This window comes from Jaculus jaculus, chromosome 4 (genome assembly GCF_020740685.1).
Source record: "Jaculus jaculus isolate mJacJac1 chromosome 4, mJacJac1.mat.Y.cur, whole genome shotgun sequence".
NCBI classification, from domain to species: Eukaryota; Metazoa; Chordata; class Mammalia; order Rodentia; family Dipodidae; genus Jaculus; species Jaculus jaculus.
In genome coordinates this window covers 24,070,581-24,089,278 of record NC_059105.1, presented here as the reverse complement: position 1 = coordinate 24,089,278, position 18,698 = coordinate 24,070,581, and the positions used below count along the sequence as shown (strand labels likewise).

Below are 18,698 nucleotides of genomic sequence, written 5' to 3'. Positions count from 1 at the left end.
TTCCCCCATTGTGGTGGGTCCATTCCCACCTCCCCTAACCAGAGCCCTATACCTAGCTAATATGGGTGTTGGCCCTTGCCTGAAATGTCATTGTGTCTCTAGGGCTGGGTTGGATGGAGTGACTTATACTGGCAGTCTACAGCTGTGTTTCTGTCTGACTTTTACTTAATTTCTAGGTTCTCTTGGCTCGCCAATTTCCCAGGTGGTAAAGAATGAAGGGAAAGGAGCAAAGAGGAAAACCTGCGAGGAAGAGAAGAATGGCAGTGAAGAGCTTGTGGAAAAGAAAGTTTGTAAAGGTTTTCAGACACTTTGAAAACAAATGTATTAGATTTTATTTTAGAACAACCCAGAGCAAAAACAGTTTCAGCTTTCTAACTAATTCTTCCATTTGTGCCTGGATGTAAGGCATAGGCATGGCTCCCTTTTTGCAAATGATTTCTCATTTGCTTTCACTCCTTTGACTTTTCATGTACTACTTACTTGTCCTGACCCTACCTTGGGTCTGACAATCTCCATTTGTTCTGTAAGCGTTGAGAAACACAGGTAGTTTAACTTAGCCTTCCACAGTGAAGGGCTGGTTGGTGGATGGGCCACCCACTCTTGAGTCTTTATTTTAAAACTCTTGATTAGCTCTGACTGAAAAGTAGCTGTGAATTTTCATTGCTTTGCTGAACACTTTATCCTCAGTGAAGGTTTTAAGGATGAATGCCTGTGGAAGTGTGTCAATAGACCCTGTTATAGCTCTGCCAGATAGACATGGTCACTAGTTTAGCTTGTAACTCCCCAAAGAGACAGCTCTTCCAAAAGTGTTGGCTTTGTTGTTTATATGACTCCTAGCCTTTAACCACTCTCTGTGATCCACTGACTTCATATGCCTTTGCTTTTGCAGTTGGAGTAAAAGCAAGTCTTATCATTCATAAACCTGGAGCATGAAAGTCATATATATGTTCAGGGTCTCTAACAGAGCATTTGGGACAGATTCTACTGACCTAGATTTCTCCAAAGTGTCATTCTGTCCTCATTAAATTATCACAAGATGATTTGCGTGGGATCTCTTCCCCTGATGAGAGTCCCACCTGTGCATAGCAACCTCTCTTTGAGTGTGCCTTTTTAGGCAAAGCTCTTCTGTGCTCTCTGGCTAACCACGCATGTCTGCCCCAGCTCCAACTAAGAGCCCAGCTGGTAGCAGAGCCCTGACTGGCCACACTTGCAGCTGGGAGATGCCTTGAGGCTGTTGCTTCTTCGTGCCATTAGGGCTTTGCTGAGTCAAGCAGCTATAGTTCCTCTCATTTGCTCTGGGACTAGGGTTCTACAAGACAGGGCACAGTTTGTATTGGCTTTTTGTTCTCTTTCCTTAGTTTCTTCGGTGATCTTTGGTCTGAAAGGCTACGTGGCAGAGCGGAAGGGTGAGAGGGAGGAAATGCAGGATGCCCATGTCATCCTGAATGACATCACTGAGGAATGCAGGCCTCCATCGTCCCTTATGTGAGTGTTCTCTGTTCAGCTAGAGTTTTGGACTCTGAAGGTTGTCTTTATTAGAAAGACGGATGTGTTTTGAGTTGCTTGCTTTTGGCATCAGTGGTTCTCAGCTGGGATTTTTCTGCCTCCCAAGGGACATTAGTCAATGTCTGGTGACAGTGTTGTCATAGTGGGGAACAGAGTTGCCACTGGCATCTAGTGGGTAGAGACCAGGATGTTGCTGAACATCTTCTAAGCATAGGTCAGCCTTCAACAAAAAAATCACCCAGACTTGAACCATTGGCAGGCTGCAGCTGAGAGCCTCTAAATGGGAAGTAACCCCCATGCCACAGACTCCAGGATGTCTTAATTACATGAGGAATGGAACAACTTCAAACAGAGTATTCTTACTGTCTGTCCTGGAGGGACATTAGTAGAGCCACTGGTAAGTCTAAAGGGAAGCTGGATGTGGGCACATGCCTGAAATCCCAGCACCCAGAGACAGGGGGCTCTTGAGTTTGAGACAGCCTAAGGCTATGAATTGAGCTCCTGTCTCCAGAACAGAAAGCACACAAAGCTGACAAACCCAAAGGCCTTGGAAGAAGCAGTCCAAATACTTAGGGCCCAAGAAGACCAAAAAAGCCAAATGACATAGAAAAGAGCAGTGCTTCCTGTGCAGTACATGTGGAATAAAGTCTGGTCAGCTCCTGACTCAGAAAAGGCAGCTAGACAGTAGAATATTACATACATTTTATTCTGTACATAATAATATATACTGAATAATCATGTAATTATATATATTTCATCTGTGGCTTCCACAGTCCAGAATTAGGTAAGTCTACATTATGCACTTAACTGACATTAGTTGGTCATTAACATATAGTGTGCTAACGGCTTTTGTCTAGCTCATCATGAAGACGAGGAGGTGATCAGGACGAAGGTGAGAAACACATTCATTGTTTTCAAAGCCAAGAAAGGTCTTGGGGAAGAGGCTAACATGGCCACCCCAGAAAATGCCAGGCTGTATGATGAGAAGTTCTGACCTGTAAACCAGACAGGACAGACTTGTTTTCTCATTGGTCATGGTGTCTTGCGTTGCAAAGCAATTCCAAAAAGTTTGGAAGAAAAGCCATTCTATAGAGTAAATATCATTTGTCACAGGCATTTTTCTTTTTTTTTTTTGAGGTCAGGTCTCGCTCTAGCCCAGGCTGACCTGGAACTCACTGTGTAGTCTCAGGGTGCCCTCAAACTTATGGTGATTCTCCTACCTCTGCCTCCCGAGTGCTGGGATTAAAGGCATGCACCACCACACTTGGCCCTCACAGACATTTTTCTTTCTGAAGTAATTTTTAATACCCTTTATTCCGTGTACGTGAGTTTTCTGGCAGTAGTTGAAAGGGAGGTAGGAATAAGACTATAACCATAGGCATTAAAATTAGACACTGATCATAATTTTAGTATCAATTCTGAAAGTTTCCCTCTGCTTTTTGTGTTGTTGTTGTTTTGAAGTAGGGTCTCACTCTAGCTCAGGCTGATCTGGAATTCACTCTGTAGTATCACAGTGGCCTTGAATTCATGGCGATCCTCCTACCTCTGCCTCCCAAGTGCTGAGATTAAAGGCGTGCACCACCACGCCCAGCTCTGCTCTCATTTTTGATAGGCTTAGAACAGTATCCATTTTTTTTTGAATATTTATTCATTTTTTAGAGAGAGAGAGAGAGAATCTGGGTGTGCCAGGGCCTCTAGCCACTGAAATGAACTCCAGACACATTAGCCACATGTACAATTGGCTTACGTGGGACCTGGAGAATCAAAGCTGGGTCTTTAGGCTTTGTAGGCATGCACCTTAACTGCTAAGCCATTTTTCCAGGTGTCGTATCTTTTTTAAAACAAATTTATTTGTGGCTGGTGGATTAGTAGGTGTCCATGCCAGAGTCTGTTGTCACCACAAACAAAATTTATATGGGTGCTTGGAAACTGAACCTGGACTGGCAGGCTTTGCAAGCAAGTGCCTTTAGCAACTGAGCTGTCTCCCTAGCACAACTGCTTTATTTAAAACTTAAGTTTGAGACGGGTGTGGTGGTACACGGCTTTAATCCCAGTACTCGGGAGGCAGAGGTAGGAGGATCACCATGAGTTCGAGGCCACCCTGAGACTACATAGTGAATTCCAGGTCAGCCTGGGCTAGAGTGAGACCCTACCTTGAAAAACCAAAAAAAAAGAAAGAAAGAAGCTTAAGTCTGGTTTAAATAGGATAAAAATTCCAAATTTTAATTTCATTGTCTGAAAGAATGAGAGAACATCTTAATGTCATAAGTATGGTTTTGCTGTTTTGTAGAATTTCAAGTTAATATGCCCCATGAAAATTTCTTTAAAAGTTTTGTTTGCTAAATGTTACCACCTGTTTTTCCCTCTGTGTTAGTGTGACTGGTGTCTTACCAGTGTGACTACCTCTGTTTGAGATTAGACTTAACTGTTTGAATGAAGTTAGGTGTGGTAGTATATCTGCCTGTAATGCCAGCTTTCAGATGCTAAGGCAAGAGATCTGTAGTTGGAGGCCAGGCTGGACCAAATTGTGAGTCCTTGTCTTAAAAAAAAAGAAAAGCCTTATTGAAGAGGAGTGATCTTTGCTGTGAGAAATTCATTGATCTTCAATCTCTTCCAGAACTCGGGTTTCATACTTCGCTGTTTTTGATGGGCATGGAGGAATTCGCGCCTCAAAGTTTGCTGCACAGAATTTGCATCAGAATTTAATCAGGAAGTTTCCTAAAGGTGAGACTGAGAACTAAGTTAACAGTTTGGCTTTACTCTTTGGGTGGCTCAGTTAGTTGATTGTTGTTTGCTTTGGCAGAGTCATTGATGGAGCTGGGGATGTGGCTCAGGTGGCTTAGTATGTGCAATGCTCTGGGTTTGTTTCCCAGCACTATATAAATGATATGTAAGCCAGACATAGTGACAAACACCTTTATTTAGTTATTTATTTTTATTTCTTTGAGTGAGAGAGAGGAAAAGGCAGAAAGAAAGAGAATAGGCATGCCAGGGCCTCCAGCCACTGCAAACGAACTGGACACATCCCCCCTCACCCCCAACCCCCCCACCCCCAGTGCATCTGGCTTACTCTGGGTCCTGGGGAATTGAACTGGGGTCCTTAGGATTCTCAGGCAAATGTCTTAACTGCTAAGCCATTTCCCCAGCCCCACCTTTTTTTTTTTTTTAAAGTATTTTATGTATTTGAAAGAGAAAGAGGCAGGTAGAATGGGAGTACCAGGGCCTCTAGCCATTGCAGATGAACTCCAGATGAATCTACCACCTTGTGCATCTGGCTTATATGGGTCCTGGGGAATCGAACCTGGGTCCTTAGACTTTGCAGGCAAGGGCCTTAACCACTAAACCATCCCTCCAGCCCAGTGGCAAACATCTTTAATGCCAGTAGTAGGAGTAGGAAAATCACTGTGAGATCGAGGCCAGCCTGAGACTACAGAGTGATTTCTAGGTCAGGCTGGACTGGGGTGAGACCCTACCTCAAAAAAAAAAAAACCTGAAATTTTCCTGGGGTGATAGAATACACTTTTAATCCCAGCACTCGGGAGGCAGAGGTAGGAGGATTGTTGTGAGTTCAAGGCCAGCATGAGACAACATAGTAAATTCCAAGTCAGCCTGGGCTAAAACAAGACCCTATCTCCATAAAACAAACAAAAAACTGTGGTGGTACTTGGAGGTGGAGGCAGGAATATCAGTTTCAAGTCACCCTTGGCTGCACAGTGGGTTCATGGCCAGTCTGAAATACATGAAACACTGTCTCAATGAAAAACAAAGTCATTGACTCTTTGTTGGTGGTGTTTTTTTTTTTTTGTTTTTTTTTTTTTAAGTAGAGTTTCACTCTAGTCCAGGCTGACCTGGAATTCATTATGTAGTTTCAGGGTGGCTTCGAACTCACAGTGTTCCTCCTACCTCTGCCTCCTGAGTGTTGGGATTAAAGGTATGCGCCACCACCCTGGCGAAAGTTATTGACTCTTTTTAAAGTGTTGGCAAATGGGTAGATCTGAGGCAAGGGATCTATATGCTTCCACACTGGGGCAGCCAGTAGATCCAAATTCACATGGTGCTCTAATAGTTGAGGAAATGGAGGTCATCTCTGATCATGTTTAAAAATCAAAGCTAGGGCTGGAGAGATGGCTTAGCCGTTAAAATGCTTGCCTGTGAAGCCTAAGGACCCAGGTTTGATTCTGCAATACCCACATAAGCCAGATGTGCAAGGTGGTGCATGCATCCGGAGTTTGTTTGCAATGGCTAGAGGCCCTGGTGTGTCCATTCATTTTTCTTCTCCCTCCCCCTCTTTCTCTCCTGCTTTCTCTCTTTCTCACATAAATAAATAAATAAATAATAGAAATCAGAACTAGAGCAACAGTGGGATGAGTCCATCTCTCCTTAAGAGGTTGTATTCTTTGGTACTTGTAACAGGAGATGTTATCAGTGTAGAGAAAACCGTGAAGAGATGCCTTTTAGATACATTCAAGCACACAGATGAAGAGTTCCTCAAACAGGCTTCCAGCCAGTGAGTATAACTTCACACAGAGCAATAGGTGCATGGTGTTTTTCTGAACTGTTTTTGGGTCTTTGTATGTAGTTAAGCACTAATTCTCCCTGTTTCAAAAGTGCAAAGTAAGCTCTTAAAATCTATGAAAGTGTATTAGCTCTGTGTCACTGTAATGAAATGCCTGACCCAGGCTATTTAATGGAGTAAAGTGGGCTTTGCTTTACCTCATGGTCTGGACCTCAAGTCTAATTTAGGGAAGCTTCATTGGCTTAAGCCACTGGCCAGAGTGACCATCAGAAAGAAGGAAAACAGGCTAGAATCCCAGAGTATCCCTTTCAGAGGCATGCCTACAGTGAGTTCCCACAACTTCCATTTTTATTCACTCATTTATTTATTTTTTGTTTGTTTTATTAGTGAGAGAAAATTGGCACTCCAGGACCTCTAGCCAAAGCAGCCCAACTCCAGATGCACGTGCCACCTCGTGCACATGCGTTACCTTGCATGCCTGGTTTCTGTGGATTCTGGAGAGTCAAACCTGGGTCCTTGGGCTTCCCAGGCAAGCACCTTAGCCACTAAGCCATCTCTCTAGCCCTACAACCTCCTTTGAGGGAATTCCATGGTGACCTGAGTCATCCATTGAACCCACCTCCTAAAAGCACACCCTAGTTATACCACCTTGAAGGCCAATCCTTTATTTATATTTTTAAAATATTTTTTTGTTCATTTATTTATTTGAGAGCGACAGAGAGAGAAAGAGGCAGAGAGAGAGAGAATGGGCATGCCAGGGCCTCCAGCCACGGCAAAGGAACTCCAGATGCACGTGCCCCTTGTGCATCTGGCTAAACGTGGGTCCTGGGGAATTGAGCCTCAAACTGGGGTCCTTAGGCTTCACAGGCAAGAGCCTAACCGATAAGCCATCTCTCCAGCACAAGGCTAGTCCTTTAACACCGTGATGTTTGAGACATGCCCTTGTTCAATCATGCAGTGAGTGTGGAACACACAGTCCATGTTGTAGCCCAAGAGATTCTGCTCAGCTCTGAGAGTTAGTCTCTAGGCACTCATTAGTGGTGGTGACTGTGTTTCTGATGTGTTTCCCCAGGAAGCCTGCCTGGAAGGACGGGTCCACTGCCACGTGTGTCCTGGCTGTGGACAACATCCTGTATATTGCCAACCTCGGAGATAGTCGGGTATGTGGTTCTGAGCCATTCACTTAGGTGACTGTATGTCTTAGGAAGAAGTCCTGGCTGATGAATAAGGTTCAAGTAATTGTAGCTAGTTGGATTGTGGTTCTAAGAATGCAAAGAATGTGGTTCTAAGAATGTAAAACCCGCCTGGCCCAGGAACTCCAGAGCAGTGGTGTTTCTCTGCTCAGTGTATGGGGAATGACCTTATGTTCAATGTCATAGCCACTTTTCCAATCCAGCTCCTGTACTTCTTCAGTGGTCAAAAAGTTGAGCAGCCTGTTTAGACCCCCACCCCTGATGCTGTTCAACTGGTTACTTGTCATTAGGGTGCAGTCCCTCATTTGGGAGCTTATGTTCTTGTGATCCTCCGGTGGACTAGCTGTGGTATATATGTTTGTTTGTGGCTCCCCCCAAAAGTTCCTTTGAACTCAAACCCAATTTGAATCCTGGTTCTGTGTCTGACTTTAAGCATACTACTACCCTATGGGCCTGTATCCTCCTGTGAAACTGGCACAGTAACCCTGGTGGTGTCTGTGTGTATGGAGATGCAATATGCTTGCCCGTTGTTGCCTGTCATAGCCTTAGACTTGTGACTTTGACCCTGATACTAGTCAAATTCCTCCCTTTGGTGTCACTGATGTGACAGTGCATGGTGAATGATTGGCTATTGTCATCCAGTGAAGCTTGTGTGACTTTACTATTAGATGTGTCTTTGATGCTACATGCTTGGCACTTCTGTGCATCAGTAGGCAGCTGAATATGAAGCCGTTTTGACTGATGGTTTTAGATGCTGGCTTATTATCTTTCATGATTTGCATTCTTTGTCTCCTCAGGCCATCCTGTGTCGGTATAATGAGGAGAGTCACAAACATGCAGCCTTAAGCCTCAGCAAAGAGCATAACCCAACTCAGTATGAAGAACGCATGAGAATACAGAAGGCTGGAGGAAATGTCAGGTATCCTAGGGACCTCTGGGAGCACTAGGGAAGGAGGCTCCGAGCCCTTTTGAGAACTTCTGTGTTATACAAGATTAACATCATAGAGCACTGTCCCAAGCCTAACAGTGGTATATGTCCCAGGGGAAGCAAAATATATCTAAGAAATATGCCTCCTTAAATTTGTGAAAAGAAAAAACCTGTATCAGGTTGATGTTCAGTATTCTCCCTGTGCTGGCCCAGGTTCAGCTCCCCAGCTACTCACATAAAGCCTGATGTAAAAAGTGGCAGACATGTGGTGGTCTATTGGCAGTAGCCAAAGACCCTGGTGTTTGTACACATACACAAATAAAAGTTTTTTAAAAGACGCACAGTGCCCTTCTTCCCTGTTTTCACACTGTAGGGAGTTTAGCCCAAGGTACAGAGGACACCCCTGGAGAGGACTTGCACCCTTAGCTGCAGCAAGCAAGATGAGCAGGAAGTGGAGACTCGGATCATGGTTTCTGCGGTGTGCATGAGCAGGGATGGAGTGAGGCCTGTTTTAGACCTTGAGCACTGCTGTGTGCTGGGCTTTGTACCGCGACTACTGTGGTAACTACTGTGGCATTTAGTACCTGCCGATGTGACCCCCAAAGCATTGCCAGCACTGCTTCTGTCCTTCCTGAAAACTCTAAAAATCTGCTTTTGGTTAAACTCCTGGAGAATAGTTTGGCATTGACAGTCCTGTGAACTGTTGTCAGTTTCCCAGCCTCCACTTAATTCAGAGCAATGCTGAGGTGCCTTAGCAGAGATACTGTTCCTTTTAGAGAAGTGGGGTGGGAGTGGTAGGATCGAATTGTAGCCTGCTTTCTCACCCGAGGCCAAGGCTGTATCTTCCCCTTCCTCTAGCTTTTATTAACCTTTCCAAACATAACCAGGAAAAAAAAAAAAAAACCTTTAAAAATAGGGCTAAAGAGATGGCTCAGTGGTTAAGTATACATCTTGCACAAGCATATGAGGGCCTGAGACTGGAAGTTCTGTGGTTATGGCCATGCACACCTGTTACTCCTGTCCTGTGGGAAAGCAGAGCCCCTCCACCGCCCCCCCCCCCCCCCGCGCCCCCAGAATAAGCAAAAATTGAGCCTCAGGTTCAAGCAAGACTAGGTGGAAGAACAATGCAGCAGAATACCTGATATTTTGCTCCAGCCACCACAGGTAGGCATATGGGGGTGCCACAAGAGCACATACATGTGAATACCCCACACACACCATACCACACACATATGCAGCACCAAGAAAATACGTAGAGCAGATTTCAGTATTTACCACCTAGATTCAGTAGTTAGCATTCTGTCATTTGCTTTCTCTCTCTCTGTGTAAGACTGATATGTATGAAAGTGAGCTGTGAAGGTGGGGACAAGATATAAGTGTGAATCGCCATAAGATATCAGTGACCTTGTTCCCACCTAATACGCACACTCCCACTTAGTGCACTCCATATGCTCACTTTTGGAAGCCAGAGTGAACATGGGGTGAACTCTTTCATCACTCTTCTGCCTAGTCTGTTTTATTTTTTATTTTTTTGTATTTTTTGAGAGAGGGGGAAGGAGGAAAGGGGAAAGAGAGAGAATGGGCAAGCCAGGGCATCCAGCCACTGCAAACGAACTCCAGAAGCATGCGCCGTGTTGTGCATCTGGCTTACATGGGTCCTGGGGAATTGATCCTGGAACCTTTGGCTTCTCAGGCACGCGCCTTAACCACTAAGCCATCTTTCCAGCCCCTGGTCTTGTTTTTGAGCTAGTTTCCTTTCACTAATTCAGGAGCTTGCTGGGGCTCCAAAGATTTTCAGGTCTGTCCCTCTGTGGGACTGGGATTATAGACATACGTGGTCACACCCAGCTATTTTAGGTAGGAGCTGTAAATTTGAACTCAGGCAGCCTCACACCACCACATGCCCTCATGCTTGTGTGGGAACCACCCACTGAGTCATCTCTCCAGCCCTGGACTTGAATTTTTTTTTTAAATTATTTGTGAGCAAAGAGAAAGAGAATAAGAATAAACGGCATGTCAAGGCCTCTTGTCACTGCAGGTGAACTCTAGACACATGTACTACTTTGTTCGTCTGGTTTCGCAGGGATACTGAGGAATCACACCTGTGCCAATCCAGACCAGCAGGTTCTGCAAGCAAGTGCCTTTAACCACTGAACCATTCCCCCAATCCCTTTTTATATAATAAAATTTTTTTGAGAGAGAGAGAATTGGCTCGCCAGGGCCTTCAGCCACTGCAAATGAACTGGAGATGTGTTTGCCCCCTTGTGGCGCATATGCAATATTGTGTGCTTGCATCACTGTGCGTCTGGCTATGTGGGACTTGGAGATTCAAAAATGAGTTCTTAGGCTTCACCGGCAAGCACCTTAACCATTAAGCCATCTCTCTAGCCTTAAAATTTTTAATTTTTTGTTTTGTTTTTGATTTTTTGAGGTAGGGCCTCACTGTAGCTCAGGTTGACCTGGAATTCACTGTGTAGTCTGAGGGTGGCCTCAAACTCATGGCCATCCTCCTACCTCTGCCTCCCAAGTGCTAGGATCAAAGGCATGCGCCACCACACCTGGAAATTTTGTAAATGTTTTATTTACTTGAGACAGAGAATGCCATGCCAGGGCCTCTAGCCACTGCAAACTCCAGACACATGTGCCACCTTGTATATCTGGCTTATGTGGGTCCTGGAGAATCAAACCTGGGTCCTTAGGCTTTGCAGGCCTGTGCCTTAACTGCTAAGCCATCTCTCCAGCCCCAACCCTATTTTTATTTATTTCAGAGAGAGAGAATGGCCACACCAGGACCTTTAGCTGCTGCAAAAGCACTCCAGATGCATGTGCCACCTTGTGCATCTGACTTATGTGTGTTGTGGGGAATCAAACCTGGATCCTTTGGTTTTGCAGGCAAGCGTCTTAGCCATTAAGCCATCTCTTCAGTCCAACTCTATTTAAAAGAATATATTTTTGTTTATTTGCAAGCAGAGAGAATGAATGAGCATGCCAGGGACTCCATCCAGCTGCTGCAAACAAACTCCGGATTCATGTGCTGCTTTGTGCATCTAGCTCTATGTTGGTACCAGGGAATTGAACCCAGGTCATTAGGCTTTGCTGGCAAACACCTTAACTGCTGAGTCCTCTCTACAGCCCCTTCAACCCTATATTTTAGTTTTTCAAAGTAGGGTGTTGCTGTAGCCCAGACTCATGTGGAATTTACTATGTAGTCTCAGGCTGGCCTTGAATTCACAGTGATCCTCTTACCTCTGCCTTTGAAGTTTGATTTAAAGTGTTTTTTAAAAAATTCATTCATTCATTCATTTGCAAGCAGAGAGAAAGACAGACAGAATGGGTATGCCAGGGCCTCTAGGCACTGCATATGAACTCCAGATGTTTGCACCACTTTGTGCATCTGGCTTTACATGAGTACTGGGGAGTTAACCCTGGGTTGTTAGGCATTGCAGACAAGTACCTTAACCACTGAACCATCTATCTAGTCCCTGATTTAAACTCTAAATTTGAATTGGTTTGACAGAAGTGTTTGTTTGTTTTTTTTTCCCCCGAGGTAGGGTTTCACTCTAGCTCAGGCTGACCTGGAATTCACTATGTAGTCTCAGGGTGGCCTTGAACTCACAGCAATCCTCCTGCCTGTGTCTCTGCCTCTGCCTCCTGAGTGCTGGGATTAAAGGCATATGCCACCATGTCTGGCTTTGCACAAGTATTTTATGGTGGGCTTGGGGTGTGTCTTAGTAGAGTAGTTTGCCTATTATACGCTAGGTGTCTTGGGTTTGATTGCCCCAGTACTTAGCTGTGATGCTGCATGATTTTTCCTTATATAATTAGCCAGGTGGTCTACAGAGGTACACTGTGTTTCCTGGTGACTACTGTTTATCAGCTGGTCCCTGACAATTTTATCATCTCTTAGTGGTCTTTGCACAAGTTTTCGTTTCATTATCTCAAGAGTCCTCTCATGGTATTAGCAGGTGTCTGTGTATAGTTTCTTCCATAGGGGAAGTAGGGGAAGGCTTGATTTTCTTTTCTAGTCACTAGTTTGTAAGTTGAGAGTGATCGCTGAGTATTGTGGGGTTGATTCTGTCAGTGTTGTGCTTTCTGCTGCTTCTGGTACCCCAGGTACAGCTGGTGGAAGCTCCCTCCAACTGGCTCCTGTGTCCTTTTCACATTTGTCCTGATCTTGAAGAACCAATTTGCGTGTTCTGGGAGTACTCCTTTCAACAGAGTGTCATTAATTATCTGTTCAAGGGCAGGTTGAGCTAAGGAACACAGTACTTTTAAAATTATGAGCTTAGATAGCTATTTTTTACTCAAATTTATACTTCTTTGATTTAGTATTGATAGCTTTCTTTATTCTGAAAATCTTGGCTCCTGATGATATCAGTTTATTTACGTGTTAGACTAGCATCATAGTATAAAGGTTACCTCGTTACCGAAGTTGATATGTGGAGAACTGCTGGTCCCTCAAAAGTTAAATATAGAATTACCACATGATTCAGTAATTCCACGTCTGAGTATAGTCAAAAGAATTAAAATTGGAGCTGGGCGTGGTGGTGCACGCCTTTAATCCCAGCACTTGGGAGGCAGAGGTGGGAGGATTGCTGTGATGAGTTTGAGGCCACTTTGAGATTACCTAGTAAAAATCCCACGTCAGCCTGAGCTAGAGTGAAACCCTACCTCAAAAAAAAAAAAAAAAAAAAAAAAAGGAGGGGCCCTGGAGGGATGGCTTAGCGGTTAAGGCGCTTGCCTACAAAGCCAAAGTACCTTGGTTCAATTCCTCAGTACCCACATAAGCCTGGTGCACAAGATGTTATGTGCATCTGGAGTTCGTTTGCAGTAGCTGGAAGCCCTGGTATGCCCATTCTCTCTCTCTTTCTCTCTGGCTCTTTCTCTCTCTCAAATAAATAAGTAAAATACTTTTTTTAAGAAAGAATTAAAACTGGGATCCCAGCACATAGCTATACACCATGTTCACGCAGCATTGCTCACAGTGGCCACAAGGGGAAGACTTGTGTCCACTCATTGATAGATGGTTAAGCAAAGCGCATACATAGACATGATAGTGCCAGCTTTCACATGGAAGTCCTCAGTTGTCACATGAATGACCCAGAGGACGTTATGCTATGTGAAATCAGCTAGTCACCGTAGGACAAACACTGTATGAGTCTATCTCATGCAAAGTCCCTAGAGAAGTCAGCAGTTCTAAAGACAGGGAAATCCAGGTTCTGATGGGAAGAGCAATAGGACTTACTGCTTAATTGGGACAGAAGTTCAGTTTGGGAAGATGAGAGCATTCTGAAGGTGGGTGGTGGTAGCTTTGTGAATGGGCATAATGCCACCAAACTGCACTTAAAAAGGTTGATGTGGTTAACTTTGTTATGCATATTTTACTACAATTAAAATTAAAAACCTCTTTCACATGATTAGAAAGTTGGCTTTAGTCTTAGCACTTCGGGCAGAGGTAGGAGAATCACTGGGAGTTACAGACCAGCCTGAGACTACATAGTGAATTCCAGGTTAGTCTGGGCTAGAGGGAGACCCTACCTCGAAAAAAATAAAAACAACCCAAAAAACATAAATCTTGCTTTCCTCTCTGTCTGTTTGCTGGTCATTCTGGCATTTCTTACAGAACTAAGTAAATCTACCTATATTCCTGTTTCTCTTCCATCCAGGCAGCAGGGGTGCCTCTGAGAAGTAAAGGCAGTTCTGTTTCTATTTTACAAGGAAAGGACCTAAACAGATGGGGAGAAGCAATCACATTTCAGTCTTTTGGTACCATGTGCCTGGAACTGGGCCAAATCCTGGTCTTGTGGTCCTTAAGGACTACAGCTCTGGGCTGTCTCTGTGGCAGTCATGTTCATCTGTATGAGTGTTTGCTGCTTTTCAAATGGTCCAGGACAGAGCTGCCTCCCAGCCTGAGCTGCATGGAGCTATGGGTAGGGAGCTGAGGTCAGAGCAGCCTGCTGCCTTCTTTAGCAGCCAGGTGAACCTGAAACAAAACACACAAGGAGTAGGAAGTCTCTGTCTGCAGAATAGGGCAGAGACCTGAGGGCTGTGCTGATTGGAAGCTGCTCTCTGATGTTTGGCCAAGTTGAACAGAAATTGGCACAGAATGCAAACTCAGTGTTAGAAAGCGCAGGGCCTCATCCTAAAGGTGGCAGTACCAGGAGCTAGGAGACAAGCATGGCAGGTTGAATTTAAAAAACTAGGGCTGGCTGGGCGTGGTGGGAAGTAGAGGTAGGAGGATAGCCATGAGTTCGAGGCCACCCTGAGACTACATAGTGAATTCCAGATCAGTCTGAGAGCTAGAGTGAGAGACTACCTTGAAGCCCCCCCCCCCAAAAAAAAAAAAAACAAAACTAGGACTGGAGAGATGGCTTAGCAGTTAAAGATACTTGCTTTCATAGCCTCAAGCCTGGGTTCGATTCCCCAGTACCCACAGAAAGCAGGATGCACAAAGTGGCACATGTGTCTACAGTTTGTGGTGGTACCAGGCCCTCGTGCACCTATTTTCTCTTTCTCTCCTTGCAAATAAATATATTTTTAAAAAATTGAAAAACCCTATTCCTCCTAAGCATTGAAATCCTGAGGAACACCAAGGGGAGGGGCAGCAAAGGAATTTTCAGTACTTGGTGTGAGCAGAACCTGCTGTGGAATAGCAGGTTTCCATAGGCAGCTTCTTTGGGCCTCAGTCACCCACTGTTGCTTTCTCCTTTACTCCAACCATCAGATGTGAGTCCCACTTTGGGCTTTCCTCAGCAGACAGGGTCAGAGGTGCAGCCTCCGTGGCTCTTGCCTTTCTTGTGAGAGCGGCTTCCCACAGTTCTTAGGGGTAGAGCTGCCTGTGCCGGTACTCCTCTGCTGAGCAAGCAGCCCCACTCATTTCTTCAGTGTTGCTCCCCAGGCTGGGTGTGCTTGTTCCAGTTGCTGCTTACTAGCGTCCCAGAAGGTTGCTCGGCTTTTTACAAATATGCAATCAGAAGTCTTCATCAAGGGTATCTGAACTGTGAGCCCCTGGATCATTTGAGGGGCTGGACTTTGTACTACACCTGTCCATCTTCTCAATGTCCTGGGAGTCTGTGACTTAAGAGCCTCATGGTGCCACTGATCCACCATGTATAGCTTTGGCATTTGCTGAGTATGCTCACATACTGTTGAGTGTATATTCTGTAGCCTGGTCTGATCGATGAATGACCTGAGTTCACAGCAAGGAAGGGGTAGAGCCTAGGCCAACATTGTTCTTAGGTTCCCCATGGTTCTCCTTGGTCATAGAGTCTGTCTTGTGTGTGTCTTCTATTTCCAGGACATCTCCCATTTCTTTTCGATCACTCACAAAATGCAGCATGGTTCAGAGGGTAATGTTATGTTTACATTAACATTAAGTCACACCTGATGTAAAGGAAGTGTTTCAGGATCAAGGATTAGTCACTGCACGTATCCTCAGCCTAGTTAGACAGTAATGCAAGCCATCCTTCTCCCAGACGTCTTAATGCTGGCTGTGTGCTCAGGTGCCCATCTGGCTCAAGAGTTCAACAAGGCTTGGGGAGTGGCTGGGCAGTGCAATACAGATGTCACAGGGGGAGCTGTTCACACCAGTGTGAGGTTCTGAGCCCCAGTCCCAGGGCAGCAAAATGTGAATGGTCCAGATATGGATCTGCCTGTTATTGGAAATTAAGAAATAGCAGTATCAACTAATATGATCTCACAGTCTAGAATAGACTTTCTACTTTCAGGGTCAGAGTCTGACACTGTTTTCTCCTCGTTTTAGAGATGGGCGTGTCTTGGGTGTGCTGGAGGTATCCCGCTCCATTGGGGATGGGCAGTACAAGCGTTGTGGGGTCACATCTGTGCCTGATATCAGACGCTGCCAGCTGACCCACAATGACAGGTAAAATCACCTAGCTTTTCTTCTGACTACAGTTTGCATTCATGCTTTACAAGGAAAGTGGGTGGTAAGAGTCTTGGGTTCTGGGGTGCACAGACACATAGAAAATGTCCTCTGGTTTCATGGAATCCACAGTTGTCAGGTACCATATGTGGCATGTCCATTATGGTACAAGATTGTGAGTTCTCTAGGAAGCTTTAGCAGTGGTGGCAGCGCGGTATTCCTGTTGGGAAAAGGAGTAGAGCTGCCTGGGCCGAGGGGATGTCCCCATACCACCACATTCAAATCATAGTGTGAGGCACAGCAAGGTGTTGATGCAGTAATGGCAACCAGGGACCAGGGGGGTGGGAGAGGGGTGGGACAGTCATGGTAGGATATTTTTGGGACAGACTGTAAGGTCCTAGCTGCTCCTGAGGAGTCTATTTGAGTTCATAAATGATAGAGATTCGTGGGAGGTTTTCAGTAAAACAGAGCCAAGATAGCTGAGAGACTGCTGTTTAGATGCCTCCTTTCCTGGGTACTTAAAGGCAAGGCACATGCCCCACCTAGAACAGCCCTCAGCAAGTAGTAGCTCAAGATTGGGTTACAGAGCCAGGGAGCCACCAGGAGTGGGTGGAATGGCCCTGTCAGGAAGGGAAGGAGTGGAAACGCCCAGGAGAACAGGACTCAAAGGACTGAGCTGAAGGGCGAGTGGAGAGATGGGGGGCCACACTGTGGGCCAGCAGCCTTCCAGGCCCAGCCCCAGTCTTCTGTAGGCCTTCAGAGGAAGAGCCCACACCTGGCATTGACAACCTGCCTCCTGGCTGTATCTCCAGCTCCTCTCCCCTCTCTCTACCTTGGCCTTCATGTGCTTTGTTGTCCATCCTGACATCCATGAGCAGGCTTTCTAATCATCCTGTCTGCTCACCCTGCTTTGCTTTTATGGCTGCCTTTTCTGCATTATGAACACACGTCTGTGTGGTTGACTATCCTGGGTCTGACTCTTGGGACACCAGGAAGAGCAGGAGCCTGCTTAGACTTGTCCTCACTGTGTCCTGCACAAACTGTTCTCAGAGATTATTGGGTGAGTGGATGCCCTGTCAGAGGAGGGAACCACACGTGAGCATGCTAGTGAGAAAAGAAAGGCAAGCCACCTTAAAACTGCCAGGAGAAGCTGGGCATGGTGGCACATACCTTTAATCCCAGCACTTGGGAAACAGAGGTATGAGGATCCCTGGTGAGTTTGAGGCCACCCTGAGACTCCATAGTGAATTCCACTCCCTACCTTGAAAAACCAAAAAACAATAAAAACAACTGTCAGGAGAGAACAGCTGCTGCCTGAGGCCACAGTAGTGAAGAGACTTCTTTGTGTCATCTCAGAGACGGGTCCTGTCTTGTTCAGATAAGAAAGTGTGGCTGTCCCCTCTGGGGTCCTGGGTCCTCAGGTGTGACATACCCAAGGGTGCCTCACTGGGTCTGAACTTACATTCAGTGGTCTGTCCTTGGGACTGGGATGCTAGATCCAGGTGTGTTAACCATCACACCTACCACTACTAGGTTTGTCTCTGGTGAGCCTGAATGTAGACCTTGCTTGCTTTTGTGATGCTGGGAGTTGAGCCCAGGACCTTCCTTACCTATCTATGCCAGGCAGTCATTGTCCCTCTGGGCTATACCCCAGACGGCCATGAGCCTAGGACCTTCCTTACCTATGCCAGGCAGTTGTCCCTCTGGGCTATACCCCAGACAGCCATGAGCCCAGGGCCTTCCTTTCCTATGCCAGGCAGTCACACCTCTGGGCTATACCAAGATGGCCACTTTGTGTACGCTTACTGCCAAAACATGTTTGTGCTTCTTCCTGGCATTGTAGGTTTGTATTGCTGGCCTGTGATGGTCTCTTCAAGGTCTTCACCCCAGAGGAAGCTGTGAACTTCATCTTATCCTGCCTGCAGGTAAGAGATCTCACAAGAGGTGCTGCTTATCCCAGTTTGCTCTTCACTTCCCCATACCCTGTCTCCTGACAGGTGCTGCTTGTCCCAACTACTTTCACTTCCTGAGGCCTGTTCCTGCATCAGGTGCAGCCCATGCACTCTCTCAACATGAACCACCCAGGGGGCTGACTAGTCCCTCTGTTCTGCTAGCCTTTATCATGGACTTAGCAGGTCCTCTCCCTAGCTGTAGTGTCTTGGGCAAGGTGAGAGGTCAGTGCCCTGTTCATTCAGACCCCTTTCCTCTCTGGTAGGATGAAAAGATCCAGAGCCGGGAAGGGAAGTCTGCTGTTGATGCCCGCTATGAAGCTGCGTGCAACAGGCTGGCCAACAAGGCAGTGCAGCGAGGCTCAGCAGACAACGTCACGGTGATGGTGGTACGGATAGGGCACTGAGGGCCTTGCCTGTCGTCTTGACCGGGCTCATGTTGTGTGTACACTGCTTGTGTGCATCTGTGGGACTCCCATGGTTGTAAATAAAGGTTTCTTTCTTTTTTCCTAGTCTTTGATTCACTTATTTTGCTTGGAGTAATTTATCTGAGGTTAGCTGTTTGCTTTGGAATATACTCATCCTCATTCCTCAGTAAGAGGTGAGCCCTGCCGAGGACTTGGGACCTTCAAAATATTGCAGTGTCATAGTGGCAGGTTGTCTCATGGCCATGAAGCATTTAAGCACATGAGATGAGACATGAGTAAGGCAAAAAGAAACTGAG

At 45.8% G+C, this 18,698-nt stretch overlaps 1 protein-coding gene across 2 annotated transcripts in view; it reads left to right on the top strand.

Moving 5' to 3' along the window:
* LOC101605597 (ILK associated serine/threonine phosphatase) overlaps positions 1-18,481 on the top strand; it is a 31,061-nt gene extending 12,580 nt beyond the window's left edge. For both annotated transcript variants that reach the window (XM_045148286.1, XM_045148287.1), the window contains 9 exons: positions 177-296; positions 1,359-1,485; positions 4,124-4,230; positions 5,920-6,013; positions 7,095-7,182; positions 8,013-8,134; positions 15,906-16,025; positions 17,869-17,950; positions 18,241-18,481. In XM_045148286.1, coding sequence (XP_045004221.1) covers positions 177-296; positions 1,359-1,485; positions 4,124-4,230; positions 5,920-6,013; positions 7,095-7,182; positions 8,013-8,134; positions 15,906-16,025; positions 17,869-17,950; positions 18,241-18,381 — 1,001 coding nt within the window. In that variant the 3' untranslated portion in view covers positions 18,382-18,481. The remainder of the gene's footprint in view (positions 1-176; positions 297-1,358; positions 1,486-4,123; positions 4,231-5,919; positions 6,014-7,094; positions 7,183-8,012; positions 8,135-15,905; positions 16,026-17,868; positions 17,951-18,240) is intronic.
* Positions 18,482-18,698: the final 217 nt, after the last annotated feature.